The sequence below is a fragment of the Ascidia mentula genome, chromosome 4 (genome assembly GCF_947561715.1).
Source record: "Ascidia mentula chromosome 4, kaAscMent1.1, whole genome shotgun sequence".
NCBI classification, from domain to species: Eukaryota; Metazoa; Chordata; class Ascidiacea; order Phlebobranchia; family Ascidiidae; genus Ascidia; species Ascidia mentula.
In genome coordinates, this window is record NC_138569.1 from 14,714,601 (window position 1) to 14,740,099 (window position 25,499).

A 25,499-nucleotide genomic window follows, 5' to 3' on the forward strand; every position below is an offset into this window, starting at 1 on the left:
CCTCAGCGCAGAGGTGAGGTGTACAGAAATCGGAGTTCAGGTTAGCCGCTATAAAAAGTTTTGCTTTGTGGCTGTTCGTTACGCAAGATTGAACACAGAGGCGTTACCAATGAACATTTCGCACAACGATGGGCAGGGCAAAGTCAAACGAACGACTGTACACTGTACACTTAACACTTGTATCGCATAATTTGTTTCAGCCTGAGTTTTGCTTTGCACAAAGTTATTTTCCAAATTTGTTGAATGTAGGTATAAGGACCAGTGAAAATGTCGTTGACAGAATATTCATGGGAGTTTTTACCCCCATTACATGCCCCAAGAGTGTACATGTCATTGACATATTGTAATGGATTCTTGTACGTTGTGGGAGGGTGCGACGAGATGGGCCAACCAGTAAACAGTATTGAAGGCTATGATTTGGCAAATAATACTTGGACAAAGCTAAAGTCGATGCCCTCCAAGCGTGCTGCACCAGCTGTTGCATCTGCTGATGGAAAGATTGTTGCAATAGGTGGAGTTGGCCCAACCCAGGCTCCAGTTGATAATGTTGAACTGTACAACATAGCTGAAAACAAATGGAAAAAATTGTCAGCCCTTTCAGAGCCACTTATGGGCATGGCAAACTTTTTAAAAGACAATAAAATTCACATATTTGGTGGCATGGGTGTGGACACTAATCCCAGGGACCACTACAAATGCTTTGCAATTGGTGCATCTGGTGAAAAGTGGCAAGCATTTACTCCGATGCCCACTGCCAGATATGCCGCTCAAGCCTACCATAGAAACAACAAAGCATATGTTATTGGAGGCAGGCAAGGAAAATTTCCAGTCACCCATTTTGAAGTGTATGATTTTGATTTGAGATCATGGACAAAATACCCGAATGTTCCCAACCAAAGGGTATTTTTGTCCTATGCTCTTACTGACAAGCACATCATCACTTTAGGTGGTCTGAAGCAAACAGCGCAACAGGGGTTTTGTGACATATGTGAAATGTACCAATTGGACCAAGCAGAAAGAGGTGAATGGCAAAGCAACAAAAAGATTTCAATTCCTAACAAAAGGGGTGATTTTTCATGTGCCACAATAGACAACCAAGTGTTGGTTGTTGGTGGTCTGGGTAATGGAGGCAAACCCATTAGCTCAGTGGAGCTTTTTGACCCTGAAACGAAAAAGTGGAAGCGCCTATGTGACATGCCGAAAAATCGAAGCACAGCTGCTGGTATTTTTTGTCAAGGCAAATTCTTTTTGGTGGGCGGTGTATCTCCTGAAGGTCCAACTTCTGAGTGTCTCGTATTCCAAAACGCACAGACATGAGGATGTATAATTTGTTAACAAATGCAGTTGGTACAACTGTCTGCAATATGCTCAGGTGTTGATGTTTGTGCATGTTGAATTGCTGATGTACTGCACAATTTTGTTGTATGCATGCTATATATTGCTGATTTTATGTGTGTAATATCAATCTTCTATTTGTGCTTTTGCATGATTTTCTTTGGACCGGAATGCCCTACGGCAACTGTGCAAAAACCTTAAATTTTTTACAAGTTAATTCGCTATGCATTTGGTTTGTCCTGCATTATGACTTCTCAACTGCATTTTTATTCAATGAGATTGAATGCTTTATTAACATATTTAGAAATTTTAAGGAACGTTTTACTACTATTTTCTAACTGTACCTTAAACGTATGATCTTCAGTTGTGGTAAAATGGAACAAAAGGAATTAAACAACTTTGTGGTTTTAGCATTGGTCTCATTTATACTGGTGCCAGAAACTTTAAGTCTGGAAGGTGGAGCTAATATATTTGGAGGGTTTTGCTTTTGGGCTATTAGGAAATAAGGCACAGATGCATCCAACTGCTTTTGATGCCAATTCCCAACAGATTAAAATATTTTTTTTCCAAAAACTTAAAATTTTCTTGGAACAACCAACAACAAAACACATTTTACACAGAACATGGAGAGAACTGTAGTGTCTGAAACCACTGTAAACAACTTACTGCAGTATCTATCGTTATAAGCTGCATGACGCAAAGATTTACTTCTAAAACGAAACAAGATGTTTTAACAATCCTGATTATCAGCAGCAACCCTTCAAAATGATGCCTTTCGCGCGCAGATGGAGTTGATAACCAGTTAACTTCCCCTGCATTTATCTCCTGTAACTTAACAACGCGAAGGTGAAACGGAATGCAAACGATATTATTCAATTGGAAGTTGGAACTGCAAGGTCTGTCGATTCCAGTCTAAAAAGTCGGAATACCGACAATCGAAATCCTAGTTGATCCACTAAATTATAATTGCTCACACCCTTGTGCAGGCCTGTCCGACCAGCATTTTAGTGTTGCGGGTCACTTTTATTTGAAGAAAGTTTTTGCGGTGTACTTTTTTCCAAAAAGCTTTGATAAGCAATGCACTTGATTTGTATTTATGTTTTTATTTTCTTCAAATTAACTGCAAACTCTGCTAATAATCGTACTCGTAACGCCAACAATTAACGGCATATACAAAGACCGAAAGACAAGATGTAGCATGTTTGGGTGTTGTGACAATGCTTTAATTTTGACGTAATAATAAAAGGTTATAATCAGTCACGTGCTGCATGATGTCAACTGGTACGTGTTTGTACAAAATTTGAAAAATTGGTATGTTTTCAAATCGGGTTTTTGATAAATGATCTGTAACAGAAACAACTGGTATATTTGGATGGCAGCTATTCCTAACCCAATCTCATTATACCGTGGGCCACCTAAAACAGCAGCCCCGAGAGCCGGGGATTGGGCAGCCCTGCACAGAGCTTTTTTGACGTTCGAACCCTAAAAAACTCCTAGCCAAGGAGTTTCACCCACACAAGGTGGTACACAGAATGCGTCAGCATTTACAAAATTGCGTTTTAAAATCGCAAAAAATGCAATGTCACGAAACCACGTAACCTTACGTAAAGTTTAATTGTTATAATTTTGACAAAGCGTTAGTGGGAAATGGGCAAAGTTGCCTAAATTTCACTTGGTTAAAACGTCTTTGCAACTTAAATTGAAACATCCAACGCTATAAACCTGACATTTGATTATTACTTCATAAGCGTAGCAGTTCGTCAGTTGAATCATCACGATGTCTACAAAAATTGTAGACCAGTTAGTCTTAAAACTGTGTGTCGTGAAACGCTAAGCATGTAACTGAATCGTGGTTTAGTGTAGGCCTACGCGGGAAGGGGCGCTTGAAGTAGAACGATTCACCCGGATCCGGATTATGATGTAGAACAACTCAAACAAATTTTCTGTACTTGATGGCGAAAAAAAGGGTTTAAATTTGAATTGTGCAAAAGGATCATGGGCATGATAAGAAGAAAATGACGCTTTACATGTCGGGGCTTGCATGTTTTTATTTTGAAAGACCATCACAAGTGTCTTCTTCAAACTGACATGCACAAAACTTCCACATGTGACATGCTGAAACAACCGGTTCGTTCTGACGTGGCTCGATTGTGTAATTTGCATTTCCACGTTTATCCAAATCTCCAGAGTGTAATGGTTGTTGTTAAATTCTTTTTCGCATTTATACGATTAAAATAGTAATATATGCACATAAATATACGTCTAACATATTGTTCCGTATTTCTTTGATCAAACACACGATTCTTTTTATAATTACTTTCCTTTTTGGCGGCTTACTTATGTGACGTTTCTATTGTGAGAAGCATTCTCTTGCCAGGGATTGGGAAATAATAATACTGCACGAAGAATCGACAGGGCTGTTGTTAATTTAGTGTTTTTGCTGATTTTGTTTGTGTTAGTTTGTTATTTGCTTAAGAATTGTGTGATGATGTAGTTATAGTTAATCTACAAAAAAAAGTTATAAAGTATTTAAATATCGGTGAGTAAACTATAGGACCAAGTCGGGTACGTTATACAAGTTGCCGAATATTGCCGTAAGCATGGAAAATTAGTGTGAGTGAAGGTTTTGCTCTCGGGCAACCCGGAACTTTGCCTAATTCACAGGAATTGTATATTTGTTGGGACAAATAATTTGTAATATTTTTCTCAACAAAAACATTAGGATAACGCAATATAGATCGGGTTAATCTTCGGCTAATTCAGATAATAATTGCTCGTTTGATCAGGTTATAAAGATGTCTCTACTCAATTATGCCGATATTTACAGCTTCAGGTGTGAAAAAGACAAATACAATCCAAAGTTCTGCTGTTCTTTTTTATTTCCATTTTAGTGGTTATATGTTCCGAGTGTTGTTGACACTTTTACAAAGGCTACAACAGACAAGTTATTATATGCGCAAAAGAGCCATAATAATCAATGAGAGCTGCAGACAGGGTGTATACACGCACTGTTTCGACCTGTAAGGTCTCATCAGTGCAGCTGTTGATGTGGCACTGTGATAGCTGGCAGACTAGCAGGCACTCAGATTTCCACTTAGTGGTACCTTTCGGTCAATCGTCGGTATGTTGGGTACCAAACTTGGTACCAATCAACACAGACGAACCACGTGGAGCGCACAAAACAACTGTTTGGGATCCAATAGCGCTATCGGCTCGGCTTTCACCCAAATCATATTATATGCGCAAAAGAGCCATAATAATACACCCTGTCTGCAGCTCTCATTGATTATTGACGATTGACCGAAAGGTACCACAAAGTGGAAATCTGTGTGCCTGCTAGTCTACCAGCTAGCACAGTGCCACATCAACAGCTGCACTGATGAGACCTTACAGGTCGAAACAGTGCGTGTATACACCCTGTCTGCAGCTCTCATAGACAAGTTATGTTGTTTAAATGTATTTTCTTTGAACTTGTTTGCAACAGAGAAATTTATAACCTAGGAAAAAGTGATTTGTTAAGGTTGGTCCCGTCTGAAAGTCGGAAAGAACACAATGGTGAGCACTCTCAAAATTTTGTTTTAAAAACCACACTAATACCCAAGAAAACCTGAATTTTGTTTTGAGCATAGATTTAAATCATACAATGTAACAACCTTAATTTATATGTGTTACAGTAAAAGTGTATAAATTACTGTTATTTTAGGTATTGCTGGCTGCAGCAGTGTGCTCAAAAAATGGGAGGGCAATCATTTCACGACAGTTTGTGGAGATGACACGATCTCGAATTGAAGGGCTGTTGGCAGCCTTTCCAAAGTTAATGAACACAGGTTGATGTTGCACATATTTTTGTGAATAATATAAAAAAAAATTTCATAATAAACATGAAGATTTTCTGTCAAAAATTTAGTGTGAATTGTAGAATTGGGACAAGTGTGCCAGTTCCTAATACGAGGAGTGGTGTTTAAGTGCTTTGTTTTTTAAATTGAGACTAAATAAATCTTGACACTTTCTTTCAGGTAAACAACACACATTTGTGGAGACTGAATCTGTGCGCTATGTTTATCAACCTCTTGAGAAAATGTATATGCTTTTGATCACAACCAAAAACAGCAACATCCTTGAAGATCTTGAAACACTGAGATTGTTCTCAAGAGTTGTAAGTTGCTGTTAATAGTCAAAAATGCTTTGTATACAGTCAAAAACCAGTAATGTACGGGTGAATATAATTTTTATGACAAACTTAGATTTTGCCTTCATAATTATGTTAGTAAAAAAATTGTTAATATGGAAATAGAAAAAAAAATTGATATTTTGCTCATAGATTCCAGAGTATTGTAGAGTCATTGATGAAACAGACATTCAAGATCATGCATTTGAGCTAATATTCGCCTTTGATGAAGTTGTGGCTCTGGGTTACCGGGAAAGTGTCAACCTTGCACAGATACGCACATTTACAGAGATGGATTCCCATGAGGAGAAAGTCTTCAAAGCTGTCAGAAAGGTTAGTTTTTTGCCTTTTTACACCCAAACAAGCTGATTAAAATATATACAACTGTTTAAGAGGTCGTTCTGCCACACCCAATTTCCTGTCAACTTAGTTGCGATGAAGGGTGATTCTCTTGGCTAGTTACATGTTTAACTGAATAAAAAATGTTGTTCTGTACAGAGTCAAGAAGATGAAACTAAAGCTACCATGCGCCGCAAAGCTAAAGAACTTCAGCAGATGCGTCGTGATGCCATGAGAGGCAATGTTAGAATAGGAGGTATGACTTTATCAGAGTTTGTTTACAAAGCTTTCTTTCCAAACATGAAAGTTTTTTTTGTTTTTCCAGGAGGAAGTCGAGGTTATGGAGGTGGTATGGATGGCATGAAATCTGATTTGCCAACACAAACTATCGCGCCAGAACCAGCAAAACCCAAACCTATACAATCAAGGTAGGTTTAACTTGTCGAATGCGTTGGTGATTAACTTAACCCATCAATAATATATGTAAATTTCCTTTCAAGAACTGGCAAGGCAATGAAACTTGGTGCAAAATCAAAGGATGTTGACTCGTTTGTGGACAAGCTGATCTCCGAGGGAGAACAAGTCCGATCAAGTGGTGTTAAGTCAAAAAAATCTGATGTTGCCAAAACGACTGTGCCAACAGCCCTAACAGAAAGGTAAAGTTTTGTACTGATATATGGATGTATATTATCAATTAAGTTTAAGGATGCCACAAATGGTTACTGTGCAAAATATCTTTTTGTCAGGACATGTGTTTTTGTCCTTCTGTTGGATAGCAACCAAACCTCAGTCACAATAAAAAGTTTTTTTCAAAAGAAATAACTTCACGCTAGCAATATGCTGGACAACTTCAGCAACAAACACTTTTGTTTCCTTTTTTGTATATTTAGACCATATTATCGAACTTAAAAGAATAAAAAATTCAAAAGTTTTGTGAATATTTATTCTACATAAAAATTGTTTTATCAATGGCTGAAAAAAACAAAACAATGTTTTTAAGGTTACAGTGAAAACTTAAAACATATTACCATATACTTGCAGTATACATATTCGTGTTGAAGAGAAGCTAAGCATATCGGCTGGCCGAGATGGGGGATTACAAAGCATGCTTATTGGTGGAATGTGTATGCTTCGGATTTCTGATGGACAGTATGGCTGCATTCGTCTCAAAGTACAAAACAATGACAACAAGGGTGTGCAGGTTCAGGTCAGTAAAGCACGTATGTAATCTAAATGTCAAAAGTGATCAGAAGTGTTTCCATTATCTTGTGCGATGAACAGTTAACTTTATTGTTTTACAATGGATCTTGCTGACATTGACCATGCTTTGTCTTCACATTAAATTGATATGATACACAACGTATTTGGTGCCAACAGACTCATCCAAATGTGGACAAGAAGATATTTCAAGCAAAGGGTATAGTTGGCCTGAAAAGTTCTGACAAACCATTCCCACTAAAACAAGATGTGGGTGTTCTTAAGTGGAGGTTACAAACAACTGATGAGAGTCTCATACCACTGACAAGTATGACATTTGTTTATGAATAACCGATGTAATTGCCACAAGGACCAAATCAGTGGTATCTGCACAAAAATTAAACACAATTGCTTTTTTTTGTTGAGATCAAACCTGCACAGCAATTAATTTCTACACTGATTTGCAGCGAAATGAACAAATCTTTCTTGTTTCTAGTTAACTGTTGGCCTAATGAGAATGGTGATGGTGGTTGTGATGTTAACATTGAATATGAGCTTCAACTGGAAGAACTGGAACTTATTGATGTGACAATTAGTATTCCTGTACCTTCTGGTGTGGGAGCGCCTAATGTTGCAGATTTGGATGGTGATTTTAAACATGACTCCAGAAAGAACATTTTAGAATGGTAGGGCACTTCAAATTTTAAATAAAATCATCAGTGCTAGGGATTTTTGTTTCAAAATAGGTCCCTGCCCGTTATTGATGCCAACAACAGCACTGGTTCAATGGAGTTCAGTATTGCTGGCTCTCCAGATGACTTTTTCCCCATAAACGTTTCATTCCATGCAACTAAACGATCATACACAGACCTGCAGGTAAGACAACATTCCCAGCTTAGCTTTTCTGGTATTTTATCAGGTAGTTTCAATGGAGACAGTAAACAAGCTAAACAAGCTGAAATCCTAAACAAGCTGACTATGCTGACTGCAATTACAACACACCAGTTTATACCTAACACTCTTCATTAATGTCATCACAAACTTGTTTCAGGTTGTAGATGTGGAAATGGCTGACAATGGTTCACCAGTCAAGTTCTCTACAGAAACTGCACTTCTTGTTGAAAAATATGAAATAGTCTGAATAGTTCTTTTGTTTCTTAATGCTCTACACCTGCTCAAAAAATGTAGATATAACAGCTTTGCTGTGAGGATATTTTCCCGTTCAGATTTTTGTTGGTGCCACTTTCTATTTATAGTCCATAAATACTCATCAGTCAATTGAAGTTGGAAGTTTATTTGGGCGCTTGAAGAGTATTTGTGCAATACCGAACAGCGTCTGTACCAAAAGTGCCGTGTGTTTGTACATAACATTGCAATCAACCGTACATTTTCCCTTACTGGTTAACTTTCAAGTTGTAATATGTGTATTGGGCGCTGGAATATTTCTAGAATAAACTGGTCGGTATTAAGACAATTTCCGACAAATATGTAAGGTTCGATAAATTGTGCTACATTGAAGATTGATGGAAACTCCTTTCAGTGTCAGTAAGTTTTGGATGCACGATTCGTTGTTAAAATAAAAGCCACGCCGCCATTTTTTGGTTGGCGGATGAGAGCAAGCCGCTGAAAGCGTAACGTATCTATGAACTTCGTTAACGAAAGCGAGCACTCGCAAAATCTTGAGAATTCGGTTGATTTGTGCAGTGCAGTATTATTTTGTATTTACGACAAGACTAGGGTCTTGTTTTTTAAAGACTAAACTGACAATGTTATAAGTGGACTTAGAAAGGAAAGAAGACACGAACGCACTCGTAAGCAGAAGTTCAATCCCCGTAAAAGAACGGCGAAATATTTTTTCTTTGTGAGGGAAAAACTGCTTGGTTAGATGGATTGTGTGTTAAAAAAATGTGAGTTAGCAAAGCAGTTTTCTGTTGATAGCAGAGGCGAAAAAATTACATTTTTATCACCTTGCTGCTTTCTTCACACGATTGCTGGAACTGTTCCGCATCTAACAAACGAAACACTGGGGTACCTTGACCAAAGTTTATTACCAACTGTGTCAGTAGTACCCCTGCCACAGATTGCAAGACATGAAGAAGTTTTCAGAGCATTTTCAGGTTCCTTATCAGAATTGTTTGTTCAAAGAACAAAAACCATGACTTATTTAAGTGTGCAAGATTCGTCAAGCATTCCGAAAATGGGACATAACACAAAACATTCAGTTGCTGTGTGGGATAATGGAGGTAAAATCAACGTGACACCAGAGTCGTATATGAAGGTGGTGGAGACTGTCGAGCCTCTATTTTATGAATCGTTAGCGGATGGTGATGTCGGAAAGTCAAGTTCAAAGAAGAGATTGGGAAAAGCTGTTGACAGGAGCAGCCTTTTTTTACAAGAGTGCGTTAAACTGAAACAAAGCAGCAAAACACAGATAAAATCCAACATGTTGTGTTTATTACAAGGTGGATATAGTAAAGAAGAATGGTTACGTTGTATAAGGTTGACATTAAAATCTACTGAGGAGTCAGAAGTGTGGGGTTTTGTCTTAGATTCTCTTCCAAAAGAGCCTGTTGTATCAGAAGAATTGAAGTCTCTTGTTTTTGCGATATGTGATGCACTGCCCCATGACAAACCCATAGCTGTTTATAAGCATGGGCACCCATTGTCAATCATTGATTTAATAGAATGTGGAGTTTCTATATTTGATACAAGCTATGTCACTTCAGTGACAAAACAAAATGGGGCATTTGTTTTTAAAATCCCGAAGACACACAGTACTTCGAAGTCCAATGTTAATATTGCTGAATGTGCCAATGTTATGGATGCACATGGTTTTATTGAAAAAGAAGACATGACCAATGAAGGACATGCCCAGTCATTTAGTCCTATTCTTAAAACATGCTGCTGTTATACATGTGCCAATCATACAAGGGCTTACATTCATCATTTAATCAATGTTAATGAAATGTTAGCACCTGTTTTGTTAATGATTCATAACTTGCACCATTATCTTTCATTTTTTGAATCTTTAAAGGACATTGAAACACTTGAAGAACTAAAACTATTTAGAAATATGTTGCTTGCATTGAATTGTAATTGTACAGAGTAAAAGCTATGTTCCTAACTGCCACTATTTTTTAGATAGTTGTATAGGGTTTTTTATTAGAATAAAAGTGATCATGGCACTTGCGGTAAGTGCTTTGAAGCAGCAAATAGAAAAAGCAAAGGAGAATCTCAAAACTGTTGATGACAGCATAAAAAAAGTAACAGGACGGGATCCCAATGACATAAGGTAAGGCATCTGCCTTTTTAGAAGCAAGGGATGTTGGGGATTTATTAATTGGATCTACAATTCTTGTGGTTACTTGTAAAGTTTACAGTTTTACACTAAGATAGCAATAAGACATGTTGCATTATTCAGATTTTTGCCAGCTGATCGTGGACGAGGCAGAGGCCGAGGAGGTGCTGTACGCTTGGGAAGGTGAGTGTTTTGATGACTTTTGAAGACGTAACACAAATATGTGCCATGTAATGCAATATACTTTTCAGGCGGAGTTTAGATGATCGTAATGCCCATGCAGAAGAACAAATGGAGCCACCTGCCAAACGTGCTGGCGGAGTACCGCGCAGGTGTGTAGACTACTTTATTGTTTCAGTAGTTTATAGACAGGACTTGAAATCGGTGTCTTTTTTCAAAAAGGGGTGGTTTCATGTCCAGAGGAATTGGAGGAGATCGCCGTGTAATCATCTCTAGCCTCCACCCTTCCCACAGACAACAGCAACAAGACAGTGACAATGATGAAGACGAACCTGAATTAAGGGTAATTTTGTAGTGTAAAATTTATAAATTTTTACTAAAATATCCCACTTAAAACAGCTTGTGAGTTTTTTGTTTTCAAAAAGGTACAATAGTGTAACACGCTTAAGCTTAATTTGTTGTTTAATGTTTAGCCAACTGTCCAGTCGTCCATTGTGTCAACGGCAAAAAGTCACACAAAAACAGAATTGATTAAAGCCCAAAACGTGGATGAAAAAGGAAAAGCAAGGTAGAACTTTGTGCGACAAAATCATTTTTGTTTCTCAATAATCATAAAAATTTATAGAAATCGGAGAATGTTTGGAATGCTGCTTGGTACTTTGGCAAAATTTCAGTCAGATGAAAGCAAAGCAGATCTTGCGGTTTGTACAATTTCTCATATTATCTTGCCCTTGCTGAGATTTGTAGTGAAAATATATAATGAAAAATTACTCCCTGTAGACAAAGCAAGAGCAACGAAGAACTGAAATTGAGAAGAGATTGGAGGAATCCACTGCAGCTGAACGCAAGAAGGCAGCTGCAGAACGAAGGGAACTGTTTAATGAAAGAAGATCACAACAGAAGAGAATAATGTTGCTTGAACAAAAAGTAGTCTTAGCTGGAGAGGTGATTGTAATTCAGTTGAAACTTTCTTTTATGTCACAGTAATAAGAAAAACATATCTGTTCGTGATAATCTTTGTGTGTTGCAATAAGTGATTAATTGAAGTTAAATTTTCTTGTACAGCCTGCTTTGAGGGCAGAGTATAGGTCAACATAAGTGTATGTTTTTGTGCAGTTGGAGGAATGGGAAGCAGAATGGGAGAAAAAGTCCAAGTTTATTATGACCAAAGCATCACCACCCATTTTCTTTTTGCCAAAAGATACAACTGGCCGAACTATAAGGGCATTACAAGAAAGCAAGAAGAGAATCAAAGGTATTTCTGTCATTAAACTAAATCATTTTTATTGCATTAATTTATTGAAATATACCCTGGTTATTGCCCAGTATTATTCATGAAAATGTTGATCTGCATGCACGAGGTTTAAGGGTGTGAGAAATGTGCAAAATTATAGTTGCTACTTTTGATGTATTTTAACCCAAATTTTCATTTGGATTGCTTTCTAAATATGCTCAATCATGTTGATTTCAGACAAAATTGCTGCAAGTCGGTCATCTATGCAAACAACCATTGACAACATTGATGCTGAAATTGAAGCTCTCGATATGATGAAAAAGCAAGCAAGCGAAAACACCACACCAGGAAATAATAGCACTGTTAAAAAAGATAAACCTGCTGTCATGGAAGAAGCTGCAGACGATCTTACCCAAGAGCCAAATGTTGATATTGATGTTGAATCTGGAGAGGAAGATAGAATGGATGAGGAGACAGAGCAGAAAGAAACTGAAAATGATGAAACCATGCAAAGTGACAATGATGAAACTAAAGAAGATGCACAACCACCGAAAACTGTTGAGCAAAATGGCAATTTTGTGTCAGAGGAAGTCATGGAAGAAGACAATGATGTACCTATTGACAACAAACACATTTCTGAAAGTCCAAATGCGAAAACTATTTCTTCATTAAAGCAAAAACACATTGAAAACAATGAAAATGATATGGAGGAAGCCAACGTTGTAGACTCGAATGAGAGCAAAGCCGTCAAGGAAGAGCCTAATTCTAAACCTATTTCTCCAGTAAAAGAAGAACAGGCTGGCTTGTCACCAATGAAAAAAGATGAACCTGATGAGGCCAGCAATGTAAACGTAGACAATGATGCAGAAATGGAAGGTGTTGATGAACAACAGTCAAATGGTGCTGACAGTAAGCAGAATGCTAATGGTGAAATAGAAAATACAGCTGACGCGGCTGAGGATGCCAGCCATGAAAGCGACAGTGAGTCTGGTTCAAGCGGATCTGGTTCTGATGGTGAATCAAGTAATGATGATAACCAGGAAGAAGCTGAAGAAAAAGAAACTGAATCAGCCCAAGTAGAAGCCAAGCAGGATGAAACTGCCAAAGTCGAAAAACCTCCTAATATTGCAGAAAAACAGGCATCAGTTGAGACACACAAAGTAAAAGAATTGCCTGAACGTAATACTTCAAAGCAAGCAAAAAGCTCAGAAAGAGCTCCACGTGCTGGTCGTGACAGAATAAGGTCAAGAAAAGCTAGCTCCTCATCCTCCTCTTCTTCCTCTTCACCAGAACGAAAGCCAACATCCCATCGCAGGTCATCCCGTAGTTCCCCACGCCGGGACTCCAGACACAAGCCCAGAGGTACCTCCGGTCGTAGACGTAGGTCACCGTCGTCAAGCAGCAGCTCGTCGCGCAGTCGTTCGCCCACCCATTCCTCCAAAAGAAGCAGAAGAGACAGCGACCGCAGACGACACCGTCGCAGTAGAAGCAGAGACCGACGTTCAAGGAGATCTCCTCCACGTTCAAGCCGAAGACGTTGATTACTTCAATTTCAATCCTGGACTTTATTATGTAATTATCGCACGTCTAATGTGGTTATTTATTTCTGACCATTTGTTTTCTTTTGCAGATGTAAAGCTGTCGTCTAACGTAGACCACATTCATTAATTGTGTTTTAATTTGTAAGAAAGGTAAGCTACAGCGTCGGGCTCTGACTTGTCTGTAGGACAGCAACGTTAAAATATACAGAAAATCCTCTGCAGGTCAATGGTAAGTATTTAATACAAAATTAAGCCCTGTCAGGTATTCAGCTGTTCTTCGTTGCGAGGAGTCCCAACGCGCAATTGATGATGATCAATGTCACAAAATGTACAAACCTGATTTTACGTTTCTCAAAATAAACAAATTACTCTGTGCTGTGATAGTTGATTGATTTTAGGCATGTTGAGAAAGAAGTTGGGCTTCGCACGAGCGGATAGAGTCAGTAACAGGGAAGTCAGGCATTAGCGGGTTGTGCGCTGATACCACAATTCGTTTTTTCGCGGCTGCTAAAAATGTTTTTGGAATCTGTTGTTACTCCGCAAGCTCTTGCATAAAAACTTAAATGAAAGTAAAAGTACGCGTTTCAATCCGCTTAGAGAGAAATTTCATGAACAACTAACATTGGGGAGCGATATATCAGTTGCGAAGATTTTCAACACATTGGTTGCTTTTCGATAAAATAAGTTGTTTCCGTTAATGAAAATACCAAACAACAGATTTTCGTTGTGACAGTTTGTAGAGTTCACGTTTGACTGTAATTGTAGTACTGTACTTTTGACGATTTGGATGTGAAGTCATTTAGCCCATTGTGACGTTTCAATAGAATTGTACAGCCTATTTTTCATGCTGCAACTTTGTTGCATCGAAGTAGGGCACGCAGTTATGTAACATGGCTGTTAGAAAAAAGAGGAAAAGCACGAAGCAAAGTAAAAAGCAAACACCAAAGAAACGAAAACAGGTACATGAAAAACAATTGTAATGTAAGAAGTTTTGAATTTGGATCATGCGGAAAACAAATTAAAGCTACGCTTTACGTATACTTACGTTTACACGTTGGAAACATCGTGTAAACGTAAGTCTACGTTAAGCGTAACTTTAAAAATTACACGTTGGAAACATCGTCATAATTTGAAATTCTTTTGTATCAGTGAATTTTTGTGATTTAGCATATTATTTAATTCTGATGGTACAGTAAAATGTACTCAAATAACTTGAAGTTCTTTGTGTCAAAAAACGTGTGGCCACATTGGAATGCGAAAGACGAAACCTAATTGACACAGGCTATTTCTACTTCACACGTTTTATCCGATAACCCGCACCGACGTGATGTAATGCTAGCAAATACTTTCCGATTGCAGTTCGAATTTTTTAATTTTATTTCCCCCAAGAAAGTCGAAACAATATGGAAAAACCCAAAGTATACAAACCAACTCCGGGAGAAGCTCAACACTTTGGCAAAAAACAGACAGTCTGATGAAGAATCGTGTATTTCTCAGGTTCGGCAAAGTCTCAGATAAATGCTTGACCTCCAACAACCGACTTCATTACATTCAATTGAATGTTTTGTGAGACAAGCACAATTAAAACCTTGTTAATTATGAAAGTAGGGACGTCGGAGTTCCACGAGAGCACCCATACGAGACTATAGGGGAGCGATTAATATCAAAAACTGTTCAGTGAACATCACTGTTCTGAACTATCGTAAAATTTCTGCCGCAAAAGCCCGTCTTCCTTTTATAATTTTAAGTGACCTCCAATAAAACGGCACATTTCCCCCCTCAATGGCCGTGGATACGCCTCACTTATATTTTGTTTGTTAGACATTATCAGAAGACCAGCAAGACACAGCAGAGAGTTCAAAAGTCGTACACTGGAGTGAAAATGAAGAAATCGCTCCAGAATTTCAGATGCCCGATCTCATTGTGAGCAAGCATTCTAGAAATTGGCACCAATTTTAGTGAATGTTAACGGAAGGCAAATGCGGGGAATTAACTCTGTTATTTCAAAGATGACAAATTCTGTGTATTTATATCACATACTTTTTATAAGCATTTGCCTCTTGTTAATTTAAAGAAACGTTAACTCGACCATTTTTTTATTATCAAGTCTTCAGAGGACGCAGTGTGGCGGCCTTGCCCAAAAATGGCCAAACCCATTTTCACAAATTTTTATTTGTCGAGTAATTAAATTTTCATAAACTTTAAATTAGGCGAATCCAAACATTAATCTTACGAGCCCTGATGCAATCACACAACCCTTTCTTGTCTTGTTAATTGCCGCACATTTCTTGTCTTGCAGACACCACCAGAAGATCAGCAAATCACTGCGGAGGATTCCCAAAGTTGTGCAGCATGCAATGATATAGATACGGATTTTCTAATTCCAGGTCTCACTGTGAGTAGAACATCGGCTCACTTTTACAAAATATGAGAAATTTCTTCCCAACTGGTTATTTATTTTTATCTCTTGTAAGACACGGCATCTTTAATGATATTAGCACCTTTTGTGGATGTCGTTTCCCCAATGAAATCACCAAACGTGGTGAGGTTTACCGAACGTAATAGACGGGCAACGGCATTTGAATATACACGTAAAATTTTTGGAGAATATGGCCATATATAAAACTAAATAAAGTTGCCCCATAGAAATGTCAGGTTGGGAAAAAACACCAGAATTACATGGATAAACGTTTGGCTACTTTGCGATATTTTATAACCCGATTAATGTGTGAACAATACAGTTTGCGGAATACGGAAGGCAAGCAATGGAAACCCTACATAACATGCTAACTCGAAGCGAGGTAAAGTTCCAGAAAGACTTGCACAAACTGGAACAGGATTATCTGCAAAATTGTTACCTCCCGCTCGTAAACGTGCGACGAACTCTACTCGACCAAACTCCAAACTCAAGGTAAAAAAATTTTAATTTATCACATTCATCTGCATTGGATAGTGAAAACTCATATTGATTATTATATTTTAATTTTGTGGAGCATCTAAAGTAGTTGATACTTTTTTTTAATTTAAAATTTTAAACTTTCTCTATTACTAAAACAAAGCTGTTTGATGGCTGCTGTTCATAAGGTTTACTATGGCATTAGGTTATGAACCATTGTATTTAAAATTCCAACCCGACGCTGGCTTCCATAACTCACAAGCACCCCGCAGTAGTAGTTCATCCTTCTTTCGAAACATTTGCCTAATTATTTTAATGGAATACACAATATTAACTTGTAGAGATGGAACAGAAATAAAATCTCTCATGGAAAACTGCACCCCGCTCATGTCTTCCGGATGTAGGAACGCTAAGAATGTGAAAGCACTTCTTAGGCGGATGGCAAGAGGCGGTTAGTCTTTATTATATTTGTATTTGTTTCAATTTGCTTTAGAATTCATTGTTCAATTTGCAAGTTTCAAAATTTTTGCTGTTACAAAACCATCAAATAAAGCTTGTTTGTCCTTCAGTTATTTCATCTTTGAAAATTAAAAGATTTTACTAAACACAAAGCGGACAAAAACTATGTGAAACAGTAAAGCGCATTTGTGTGTGCTAACCCTGCACAGGTCATTTGGTTTGAGCCGAAATATTCACTCATCTCAATATTGACACTTGCACAGAGAGAGAAAAACTGGTTGAAAATTTTTGGCCGAAGGTGATCCGTAATTCTCATCCTATGTTGAGTTTGATGCTCAAACCCGAGGACCACGATGTGCTCGCCCACATAACCGATATTACTGTTGAGTTGAATGATGTGCCAGAAAACAACAGCTTGAGGGTGTGTTCGGCGTGTTGCAACGACGGCCTTGGTTAGTACATAAGGTTTGGTAGCTAGGTGTATTGGTTCTGATTCTGGAATTACTTTTTTCGTAACAGTGTCTGTAATAAACGATAACCTTGTTTGTAAGAACAGTTTGTAGGAACCACACAGGTCGTTTATACATGACTCAGTGAATATATAAGAACATATAATTGTTGCACACATCTGTGTTTCATTTTTCACTTTGATTGCTTAAAATTACAGTTTAAATGCATAAATCAATGAAAAAAGTACTTGACTAAATGGGTTTTTTTCCGCAGATGATGGAATTCACGGGTTCGAAATAAAGTTTGTTTTTGGTCCGAATCCTTACTTCGAAAATGAGGTTCTTCGAAAATGTTACGTCATCAGCATAGTACCGGAGGTGGAGGAATACTTGACAGTGGAAGCGAAGTCAAAAAATATGCTGCTTTGCGAAGGTAGCGATGAAGGTTTGTTTGACTCCTTTGGTATCGTTCCCTTTTCTGTACAATAAGCCATGATGGGGATTTCAGTCTGTGGGGCACACTAGGGCTCATGCGATGTTTTTTGGGGGCGCATGAATTTCCCGAATACCTAGCACTGGCACGATCTTTTTCTCTCAAGGTCCCAGACAAAAGCAAGATAAATTCGGTATATTTCGTAGTCTTAAAACCTCGTAACCTTTCCACAGTCTGCGCGTAATTTAATCGGGATTATAAGGTTCACAGGCTTCGCAGCAAAGGCATTGCAGCCAAGCTGGATCAGCCACTTTTCCCGACAAGTCGGAGCGAGATCTGAAAAAATCAAATATTATAACGTTTGTCACTTTTACACACAGAAGAATCGGAGGGAATTCTCGACTATAAAGGTCCCCGCTTGATCGCAATCCAAGGCACTACTATCGAATGGTGTTCGGATTTCTTTAAAGGTAAAACTAACTTTGATTATAGACTTTTTCGTAATAATTGGACACTCGTTTAATTTTCAGGATCGCACCAAGTCGTTTGCAATCCGATATTTTCATACTTCCAAAGAAGTTGGGATCGCGCATCAAATGAGTGTGATGACCTTGTTCAACAGTAAGTTTATTAAACTGTTTAAATCAGTGCAAAATATTCTTCTGTTCTGTGGCTAAATCTAAAAAACAGTGGTAATTTAAATAACCTAATCGTCCTAATATATAGTGTGTAGTCTTCTGTGAACAGATTTTGATCATCAGTCTAAACTAAAACATACCCATCTAGATGACAAAAGTTTATAATCTGTAAGTAGTATAACATGTTTGACTTAGGGACTATCAACTCGGTTGCTATTTTCGGGACACAATGATTCCACGCGCCTATGCTCTCTATCATCGCCCTACACCGCTCACAAATGGTAAATATGTACGGTCTTGGTTAAGTGATGTCTTGTTAGTCCATGCTAATTTTTGTGTGTTTAATTTTTGTGTGTTTAATTTTTGTGTGTTTAATTTTTGTGTGTTTAATTTTTGTGTGTTTAATTTTTGTGTGTTTAATTTTTGTGTGTTTAATTTTTGTGTGTTTAATTTTTGTGTGTTTAATTTTTGTGTGTTTAATTTTTGTGTGTTTAATTTTTGTGTGTTTAATTTTTGTCTGTTTTTCGGAGAAGTTCTTCTATCGGTTTTGTTTTACGTCTAAGAATGTTTGCACGATGCCACACGCAAACATATCGCGGTCGAAGTGAAACCGGGGACAGTCGATCTGCCCGAAGAAGTTCTAACAGAAGAAACACCAACAGCCACGACAAGCAAACCCGAAGAAACGGAACTCACCAGTAACTCGCCCGACGACAACCAGGAAGAAAACGACGTCACATACGAACCTGAAACGTCAGATGTCGGCACTGATCCGCTGGCGATGCCCTTGGACGACTTAGAGCAGCGAAGGAAGTTTGGAGAGGAAGCAAACGCACCGGAACTCGATGAGATTGTTTCCGAATCAGAGAAAGAAGTTGAAAACGTGTCGGACATGTTGCTCGACGAGCCACAGGAGCCAAAGTCCGAGGAAAACACCAACGAGGAACAGGTGGCGAATTACGATGAGGTTGACGACGCAGTTTTGTTGCCGCCCGATTACGACCAAGTCGACGACATGGTTTGCATCCCTCCGAAAAAGAGACGCCTTTTCGGCGAACCTGAGGAAACCAAGGTTAAACCTCGAGAGCAAATCTATGTCCCAGAGTCGATTTCAGCATCGAGGAGAAGAATGGAGCTTGTCATGGGAAGGGTGAATACTCTGCTTCGCGAAAGGGGTATTGTTCTATTTATATTGGTTATTAAAAATCACAACCTAAATTAATTCACTGCCTCAACACGTTTCTATTTGCGCACGGAATCAATAATAATTAAAGCTAACAACATTATTTTGCCAAACTTCAAAAGAAGAAACTAGCTTCGTCGTGGCGGTGGAACTCAGATAATCACACCGGAAAAACAAGTACTGCTGACGATTCCACTTAGTTATCTAATTTGAACGCGGTTTTCGGATCGAATTAAATCGGATTGTAAATTTACGAACACAAACTGGTTTTCAATCAACTACTAATAGGCATTTTTCATTTATTATGCAAACAACAAAATTATTTGAGACGATCATGTTATCTAACTAAATCTATGTTACAATTGTTTTATAATTGCTCAAAATTGTGGAACCTGTATGGATAGAAACAAAATACAACAAAACATAAATGTGCTATTACAGGGCAGTACGTAAATGGGATTGAGTTGGACACTTCCGAACTGAACAGCGCTATTAGGAATGGAATACAGGACGCGATGCGTTTGAACCAAATGAACGAAGTTGAGAGTGATCTTCCACTGTCAGAGGATATGATTTCACTGGAAGGGAATCTTGCCGAAGACGAGGAAGATTGGTTTGTTTTTGTGATGATGATATGTGACTAATTTCCTTCCACGCTTTCCACGCAAGTACGATGGAAACATAATTGTAGAGGTGTTTTGGTGGACAAACCCTTTTCAGACGTCTTTTTACAGTTTATCTGTGAAAAATTCGCTCGTGAACCCTTTGATTTGGACAAATTTTTCCGCGATCTCCTCGCGTTCGTCATTCGTCTAATCTTTAGATATTTTATTTAAACAGTAATTTTAATAAAACGGCCGAACTCAGGAACATGCGACAATTCACTTATTTTGTTGACTATTGTTTAGTGGCACTACACGATGTAATAGCTCATCAGTATGCGTATTGTGTCCGTAGTTTGTAAAATAGTACAGTCATGTTTGTGTAATGTGTGAGTGTGACATTCGTGTACTGTTTGCGACGCATAAAATAGGTTTGGGAATCCGTGCTCTATTATGTTGTCAAATACACATTTCATGCCATATCTTTTGTCGCCCAGGTCAGACCTCAGCCCTCCCAGTGTCAACACAGAAATGAAAGATATTTTCTTCCAATTTAACAACGGGGTTTGTGACCGAAAATGGTAAGAATGATCTGTGGTTGTTTCTATAGCAACGATAGATACACTCGTGTCTATACAGGAAATTGGAGGATCATGATGCGAGCAAGGCAAGCAGCCAAGAATTTTTTTGTAGAGATTCAAGTGACAGCATTATGGATGATGTGACTTGTTTGAGTCGACGTACTGTTTCCACTCCCGGTGTGCACATTGACGTTTCACGTAACACAGATACGTATCCCTGAAGAACTTTATGATTCATAAATAAAACCAAATATAAAAGTATTTAAAGGTGGTATTTTAAATTAAGCAACTTTCCAGTCTTGCCCATAAGAGTCGTCTTAAATGTCCACAACTGTCTTTTTTGGAATGCTTTGTTTCTTTACTCCGCTCTGTTTTTACTGGTAGATGTCGAAGCGGGATTTTTCAACTTTTCCACTCCAAGCACATCCGGAAGTGACGTCGAGGAAAGTGAGTTCTTGCACAAATCCAATAAGCGCAAAAATAAAGATACGGAAAGTGGAGTTCCACTCTGTTCAACCGGAGGTCGGGTTGTAAAATCAGTTAATTTAATATTTACGTCAAGTAAGGTATCATGCCATATTTCTTTCTAACAGTTGTCAACAACACTAACCAACAATATCCTCTGGATTATGATAGTGAAGCGCCAAGTGATCCACCCGAAGAAATTGATTATTGTAAACAGCAATAAATATCTTATTCAGAAGAATCTGTTGTATTGTCCTTGGCTTGAGTTGCATGTTAAACAACAATTAACAAATTCAATTAAAATGGCATAAAACCTGTAACTTTAAATTGACTTAACCGAACGCTTTATCATAAGTTTGAAAAGTTTCTTGCCGGCTGATATTTTGTGATTTCTATGTGGAGTTTTCGCTGTGCGTAACCTGACGAGCAACTAGCTGGAGCACACGCGTTATTGTAGCCTCAGGCAATTTATCTGTCTGCTATCAAATCGACAGACTTTCTTAACAAGGCATATATCAACAGCAATAGGAAGTTGATTTTAAAGTTGTGTTTGTGGTAGACAATATAAGTGAAAGTATATAAGACAACATGAAGAAAAACTTTGGACAAAATGCTGCTAATCTATTGTTGGCAATTTTGTGTTCATATGTTTCATTTGTGACGGCAAACACTGGAACATGTAAGTAAACCTTTTGATATATGAATCTCTTTTTATTTCAAAAAGTTTTACCAGGGAAGTAAACTTATAGCAGTGTATACACGTTATTTATGCAAATTCGGATTTTCGTGTATAAAAGGTAGCATTTACACCAATTGGTTCTCAAACTTTTTGTCCTGGCGGACCCCTTTTCTTGACGTCAGACTAGTCGCGGACCTATTTAGGTTACTCAAAATATTTGTTTCCGATGAGACCAAGCCACACGTCATAATGCGTTTTTGTTTGTGACATAACAAAGCTGTAACATACTTCGGTAATTTTGCATGTTTTTTAGACTTGTATTTGTGGAATGTGCAAACCCATTTCGAAAATAGTGTCGTGAGTATTAAGAGTTTGTCGCAGACCCTCTGACAACGCTTTAAGGGCCCCCGGTTGAGAACCACTGATTTACACTGTAGCTACCAAGCACATAATATAAAGGATTATTGATGCCCTTTTTGCAAATAGTTTAACGAAAATTAAATGCCATTTTGTTAGTTGTTGTCAGCAAATACAGGTTAATCTGCATCATAGGTGTAAATATAAGTAACGCTAGTTCAACTTTTTTAATTAGGGCATAACAACACGTTAACCTGTTTCGTATTTTTTCAGCCAAGCACGACTTTGAGCCAAACTGGACGCTCATTCTCCTCGTCTTTATCATATCCTCCGCGATCGCAGCGCTCGTTGGCATCGTCGCGTTGGCCCGCGATCCTTACGTTCCGGAGCCGCCAATATTTAGCACCCCTACTTTTCTAGACACGGAACCGGACGTGCCCATGAACCCACATAGCGGTTACCCCATTATGACAACTTATCGTCAGTACCCCTTGGAATACGGCAGTGACAATTACCAAATGGCTGCAATGCAAAGCAGACAAGAAGACAGGCAATCGCAGCACAGACCGCAGCAGCAACCAATCATGATAACCACGCAGAAGATGTAAATGATTGTTCGGGGGGTTTTCTGCCAAACTTTTATCGCATTTTTTTATTATGCTGGCGATACGCTCTTTCTACTTAGTGTGCTATTTTTATGTAAATATAAGTTTAAGATGCCGTTCGTTGTAATATTTCAAGTCAAAGCGTTTATCTGTTGTTTGCCAACAGGTGAAAGTCGCCAATGTTGCAGAAATTTTATACTTTTCTAATTGTTGTTTTTGATTTTTTGAACTTGTCGCTTCGAAACCCCATAATTTCAAAAGTCAAACATATTTACGACTTTGGATACGAAAGTATTTGAATTTGAGACCTCACTAAATTTAAACGTCTTATGTTTCCAGTCAATGTTGATCGACAAAACAATGCTGAATAAATTTGTTCTTTATTTGAAAAACGCAAAAAATGAAAAACGAAGGACATATTCAAAGTAACGTTTCTAAATTTCTTAAAAGTAGATGAGTTTTATTCCCACAGTGATCCGCCCTCTCCACGCCTGGGTCTTCCAACCTCGTTTTGATATTTTCATACAAATCTCTTGGAGTTTGTTCCCCCAACTGAAACTAAAGTAAACAAATTTTATGTGACCGAAAATATGTCTTACATAAAAATGACAGGAAAGCATGAAGGTATACCTCTCTCATTGCATCGTGAACTGCACGAAATGCAGGAGCAAAGTTGTTTTGGTAGGTGTTGGCGTTGCCATGGACAACTGCGGCTCCGTAGCGTTCCGCATCACCGCACTGGCGATCGGAATGTGCATCGATGCAGAACTTGTGGTGATAGTTAAAGCGACAGGAAATAAAATACAAGAGCTCTGCAAACAATATATACAAATTATGACCTTTCTCGATAAGAATAGTTGCAAGAATTTGCAAAGTGTAGAAAAATGTATTAAACATCCCATTTAGGCTACCACGCTATTTTAGGTGCGTTTAGCAAAATGTTTTACGATTCTTTGTGAATCGAATAATGCAAACCATCTTTATTATTTTACGTATCTGACAAATATGTGCCACGTCATACTTGGGTTGAAGTGAAACACTGTGTTGATGAGGTTTTGGTCCCCGTGCATGTCTGAGATGAACATGTGATAAAGCGGAAGTAAAAGCTCTTTGCTCCAACTCAAGGCATTCCGCCCAAGATTTGGATGAGTTTTGAATATTGGAGTCCGCATCCTCGTTAAATTCATCAAAAATACCTAAGATGAGTGGTAAATTTTTGTTTGTTTTGGAATCATTAACGCCGAATCTGGAATTTTGTCTATTCAAAAGTACAAATGATTCAAAAATCCACTATGGTGTCAGTTATAACCACATGTCAGTTTTAAATCTATGTATTTCTTCCGAAAATTCAAGGACTTCTGTGACACTTACCCCTGAATTGACTTGCGTAACGTGGCCATTTGGAAGCTCGATAAAGTTAGGGTTGGTTTTTGGCACTTGAAAGTCCCACCCGACGCGGGGCGCCAGACCCCCAACTTGACCTGGGCCAAAGTTCTTAAACTCGTCCCACAAATCGTCAACACCACCCAAGAAAGTCACGTCGGTGTCAACGTAAAGGACGGAATCAACATTTTTCATCACAGCCTGTGAAATGACAAAAACTCGCTTGTTAACATATAATAATGCAACTAGTGTGGCTTAAATGTTTGTGAGAATGATTAATGAGAGTAGTCAAACACTATAGATTTGCGTTTTAATAGCAGTAGGTTTTCGATCTTTAAAACTACTGTATTTTAGTAAAGGTCGCTTGCAGGGGACCACGTTACATCTTGCAGAGGAATCAGAACGCTGCATGAGGTTAACCTAACAAAATTTCCAGAAGATTCTATTCGCTATTATTGAATTTCTAGCCCCAGGGTGAAAAGACAAAAAAGTTGAAAAAAAACGGTTTAGTCTTTATTACTGGAAGAAATAATCTGAACGAAGCGCAAGGTCCCCACCAGTCCTTCATCTCTTCCACCTCGTCAGGATTAAGCGGATAATGAAGTTTGTGAATGTAAAGACCCAGTTTTTTTCTCGCAGAAATAGACCACGTGAGAACCTATTTAAAAGATTCCAAAGTCAGTTCATTGTGTACTTTACCGTCAAGTTTGTAAACACTTTATCTTGTAATAATACACATAACTGTTTAGATTGGAAACCTTAATTCTTGTTTAATTCCAAACAAACTGTTCTTGTCTAAATCACAGAGTGCAAATTATACTTCTTCCTTGATGTCTTCTTCCAAATCTTTTGTGAATAAATGAAACTCAATTCGTCGTTTTGTGAAAATGAGGGCGCTTTTAATCATTGTTACAGTCTCCTCGGTCACGTGGTCACCTTTTCCTGGACAGGCAACCACCACAATTCGAATGACGTCATTATTATTCGTTCGGGTGTTGTCATAAATTCCCCTCACACCAGCACTGTTGATGGAAAATTGCACGTTCTTTCTCCATCTATGAAATAAATTGCTTTGATCTTACTTTGATGACGTCACAATGTGCGTGTGCCACGTGACTTACCTTGGTTCATGTCCCCAAAACTTTATAGTCTGCCAAATGACGAAAAACACAAATCCAAACAAAATGAATTTTAAAAGCCATCGTGTTGGTTTTCGTAAAATGGTTGATGTCATATTACGCTGGTCATAATTTACAGCCTGCACTTCGTATACTGGCTACGAAAATGTTACTCCTGCTTAGAAAGGCCTAAACGCAACAAACAGATTATTTACTGGCTCTGTTTAGTCTGGATCCCTAATTTTGGCAGAATCCCTCGATTAGGCATTAATTGTCTTAAAACAGTCGACACCAATGCTGTATCGAGAAAGCAATTAAATCTCTTGAAACAAACTGTTTTAGATTTTCTGATCGCGGCT

At 38.2% G+C, this 25,499-nt stretch overlaps 7 protein-coding genes across 8 annotated transcripts; 6 read left to right on the forward strand and 1 right to left on the reverse strand.

Moving 5' to 3' along the window:
* Positions 1-139: 139 nt before the first annotated feature.
* On the forward strand, positions 140-1,734 carry LOC145898594 (kelch domain-containing protein 8A-like). The gene has a single exon (XM_082987109.1). The coding sequence runs from the start codon at positions 268-270 to the stop codon at positions 1,315-1,317; it is 1,050 nt and encodes a 349-aa protein (XP_082843235.1). The 5' UTR covers positions 140-267; the 3' UTR covers positions 1,318-1,734.
* Positions 1,735-4,776: 3,042 nt separating this feature from the next.
* LOC145899642 (coatomer subunit delta-like) lies at positions 4,777-8,519 on the forward strand. The gene is made up of 12 exons (XM_082988531.1): positions 4,777-4,890; positions 5,039-5,162; positions 5,352-5,491; positions 5,657-5,836; positions 6,002-6,098; positions 6,168-6,270; positions 6,343-6,498; positions 6,884-7,049; positions 7,220-7,367; positions 7,536-7,725; positions 7,786-7,915; positions 8,091-8,519. The coding sequence occupies exons 1-12, from the start codon at positions 4,888-4,890 to the stop codon at positions 8,178-8,180; spliced, it is 1,527 nt and encodes a 508-aa protein (XP_082844657.1). The 5' UTR covers positions 4,777-4,887; the 3' UTR covers positions 8,181-8,519.
* A 144-nt stretch (positions 8,520-8,663) lies between these two features.
* On the forward strand, positions 8,664-10,206 carry LOC145897507 (queuine tRNA-ribosyltransferase accessory subunit 2-like). Its single transcript, XM_082985827.1, has one exon. It carries the CDS (start codon positions 8,925-8,927, stop codon positions 10,146-10,148), a length of 1,224 nt encoding a protein of 407 aa, XP_082841953.1. The 5' UTR covers positions 8,664-8,924; the 3' UTR covers positions 10,149-10,206.
* LOC145897506 (uncharacterized) lies at positions 10,166-13,668 on the forward strand. The gene is made up of 10 exons (XM_082985826.1): positions 10,166-10,331; positions 10,461-10,520; positions 10,589-10,669; positions 10,740-10,860; positions 10,991-11,085; positions 11,143-11,218; positions 11,298-11,462; positions 11,634-11,772; positions 11,989-13,323; positions 13,382-13,668. The coding sequence occupies exons 1-9, from the start codon at positions 10,219-10,221 to the stop codon at positions 13,290-13,292; spliced, it is 2,154 nt and encodes a 717-aa protein (XP_082841952.1). The 5' UTR covers positions 10,166-10,218; the 3' UTR covers positions 13,293-13,323; positions 13,382-13,668.
* A 496-nt stretch (positions 13,669-14,164) lies between these two features.
* LOC145898138 (uncharacterized) lies at positions 14,165-21,221 on the forward strand. The gene is made up of 17 exons (XM_082986572.1): positions 14,165-14,251; positions 14,682-14,789; positions 15,114-15,215; positions 15,592-15,687; positions 16,034-16,203; positions 16,530-16,639; positions 16,911-17,099; positions 17,371-17,541; positions 17,910-17,999; positions 18,060-18,150; positions 18,363-18,448; positions 18,731-19,342; positions 19,792-19,963; positions 20,450-20,533; positions 20,592-20,710; positions 20,918-21,055; positions 21,127-21,221. The coding sequence occupies exons 1-17, from the start codon at positions 14,183-14,185 to the stop codon at positions 21,219-21,221; spliced, it is 2,502 nt and encodes an 833-aa protein (XP_082842698.1). The 5' UTR covers positions 14,165-14,182.
* Positions 21,222-21,515: 294 nt separating this feature from the next.
* On the forward strand, positions 21,516-22,645 carry LOC145898795 (uncharacterized). The gene is made up of 2 exons (XM_082987413.1): positions 21,516-21,677; positions 22,308-22,645. Exons 1-2 carry the CDS (start codon positions 21,587-21,589, stop codon positions 22,640-22,642), a joined length of 426 nt encoding a protein of 141 aa, XP_082843539.1. The 5' UTR covers positions 21,516-21,586; the 3' UTR covers positions 22,643-22,645.
* Positions 22,646-23,045: 400 nt separating this feature from the next.
* LOC145898794 (glucoside xylosyltransferase 1-like) lies at positions 23,046-25,324 on the reverse strand. 2 transcript variants are annotated; one of them, XM_082987410.1, is made up of 7 exons: positions 25,144-25,324; positions 24,843-25,077; positions 24,543-24,680; positions 24,011-24,223; positions 23,661-23,835; positions 23,270-23,451; positions 23,046-23,197 (listed from the first exon to the last, which is right to left on the reverse strand). In XM_082987410.1, exons 1-7 carry the CDS (start codon positions 25,254-25,256, stop codon positions 23,060-23,062), a joined length of 1,194 nt encoding a protein of 397 aa, XP_082843536.1. In that variant the 5' UTR covers positions 25,257-25,324; the 3' UTR covers positions 23,046-23,059. The 2 variants fall into 2 exon arrangements, with proteins under 2 accessions (XP_082843536.1, XP_082843538.1); XM_082987412.1 differs by having other exon boundaries at positions 23,046-23,171; positions 23,250-23,451.
* Positions 25,325-25,499: the final 175 nt, after the last annotated feature.

Coding starts and splice junctions, on each gene's coding strand:
- LOC145898594 (XM_082987109.1), top strand. CDS start 268: ATGTCGTTGACAGAATATTCATGGGAGTTTTTACCCCCATTACATGCC.
- LOC145899642 (XM_082988531.1), top strand. Junction 6,099..6,167: donor AGGCAATGTTAGAATAGGAG/GTATGACTTTAT, acceptor TTGTTTTTCCAG/GAGGAAGTCGAGGTTATGGA. Junction 7,368..7,535: donor GAGTCTCATACCACTGACAA/GTATGACATTTG, acceptor TCTTGTTTCTAG/TTAACTGTTGGCCTAATGAG.
- LOC145897507 (XM_082985827.1), top strand. CDS start 8,925: ATGGATTGTGTGTTAAAAAAATGTGAGTTAGCAAAGCAGTTTTCTGTT.
- LOC145897506 (XM_082985826.1), top strand. CDS start 10,219: ATGGCACTTGCGGTAAGTGCTTTGAAGCAGCAAATAGAAAAAGCAAAG. Junction 10,861..10,990: donor AAGACGAACCTGAATTAAGG/GTAATTTTGTAG, acceptor TTTAATGTTTAG/CCAACTGTCCAGTCGTCCAT. Junction 11,219..11,297: donor AAAGCAAAGCAGATCTTGCG/GTTTGTACAATT, acceptor TACTCCCTGTAG/ACAAAGCAAGAGCAACGAAG.
- LOC145898138 (XM_082986572.1), top strand. CDS start 14,183: ATGGCTGTTAGAAAAAAGAGGAAAAGCACGAAGCAAAGTAAAAAGCAA. Junction 20,711..20,917: donor ACGTACTGTTTCCACTCCCG/GTGTGCACATTG, acceptor TTTTACTGGTAG/ATGTCGAAGCGGGATTTTTC. Junction 21,056..21,126: donor TCCACTCTGTTCAACCGGAG/GTCGGGTTGTAA, acceptor TCTTTCTAACAG/TTGTCAACAACACTAACCAA.
- LOC145898795 (XM_082987413.1), top strand. CDS start 21,587: ATGAAGAAAAACTTTGGACAAAATGCTGCTAATCTATTGTTGGCAATT. Junction 21,678..22,307: donor GACGGCAAACACTGGAACAT/GTAAGTAAACCT, acceptor GTATTTTTTCAG/CCAAGCACGACTTTGAGCCA.
- LOC145898794 (XM_082987410.1), bottom strand. CDS start 25,256: ATGACATCAACCATTTTACGAAAACCAACACGATGGCTTTTAAAATTC. Junction 25,078..25,143: donor TTTTGGGGACATGAACCAAG/GTAAGTCACGTG, acceptor TTTATTTCATAG/ATGGAGAAAGAACGTGCAAT. Junction 23,452..23,660: donor AGTGTTTCACTTCAACCCAA/GTATGACGTGGC, acceptor TATTGTTTGCAG/AGCTCTTGTATTTTATTTCC.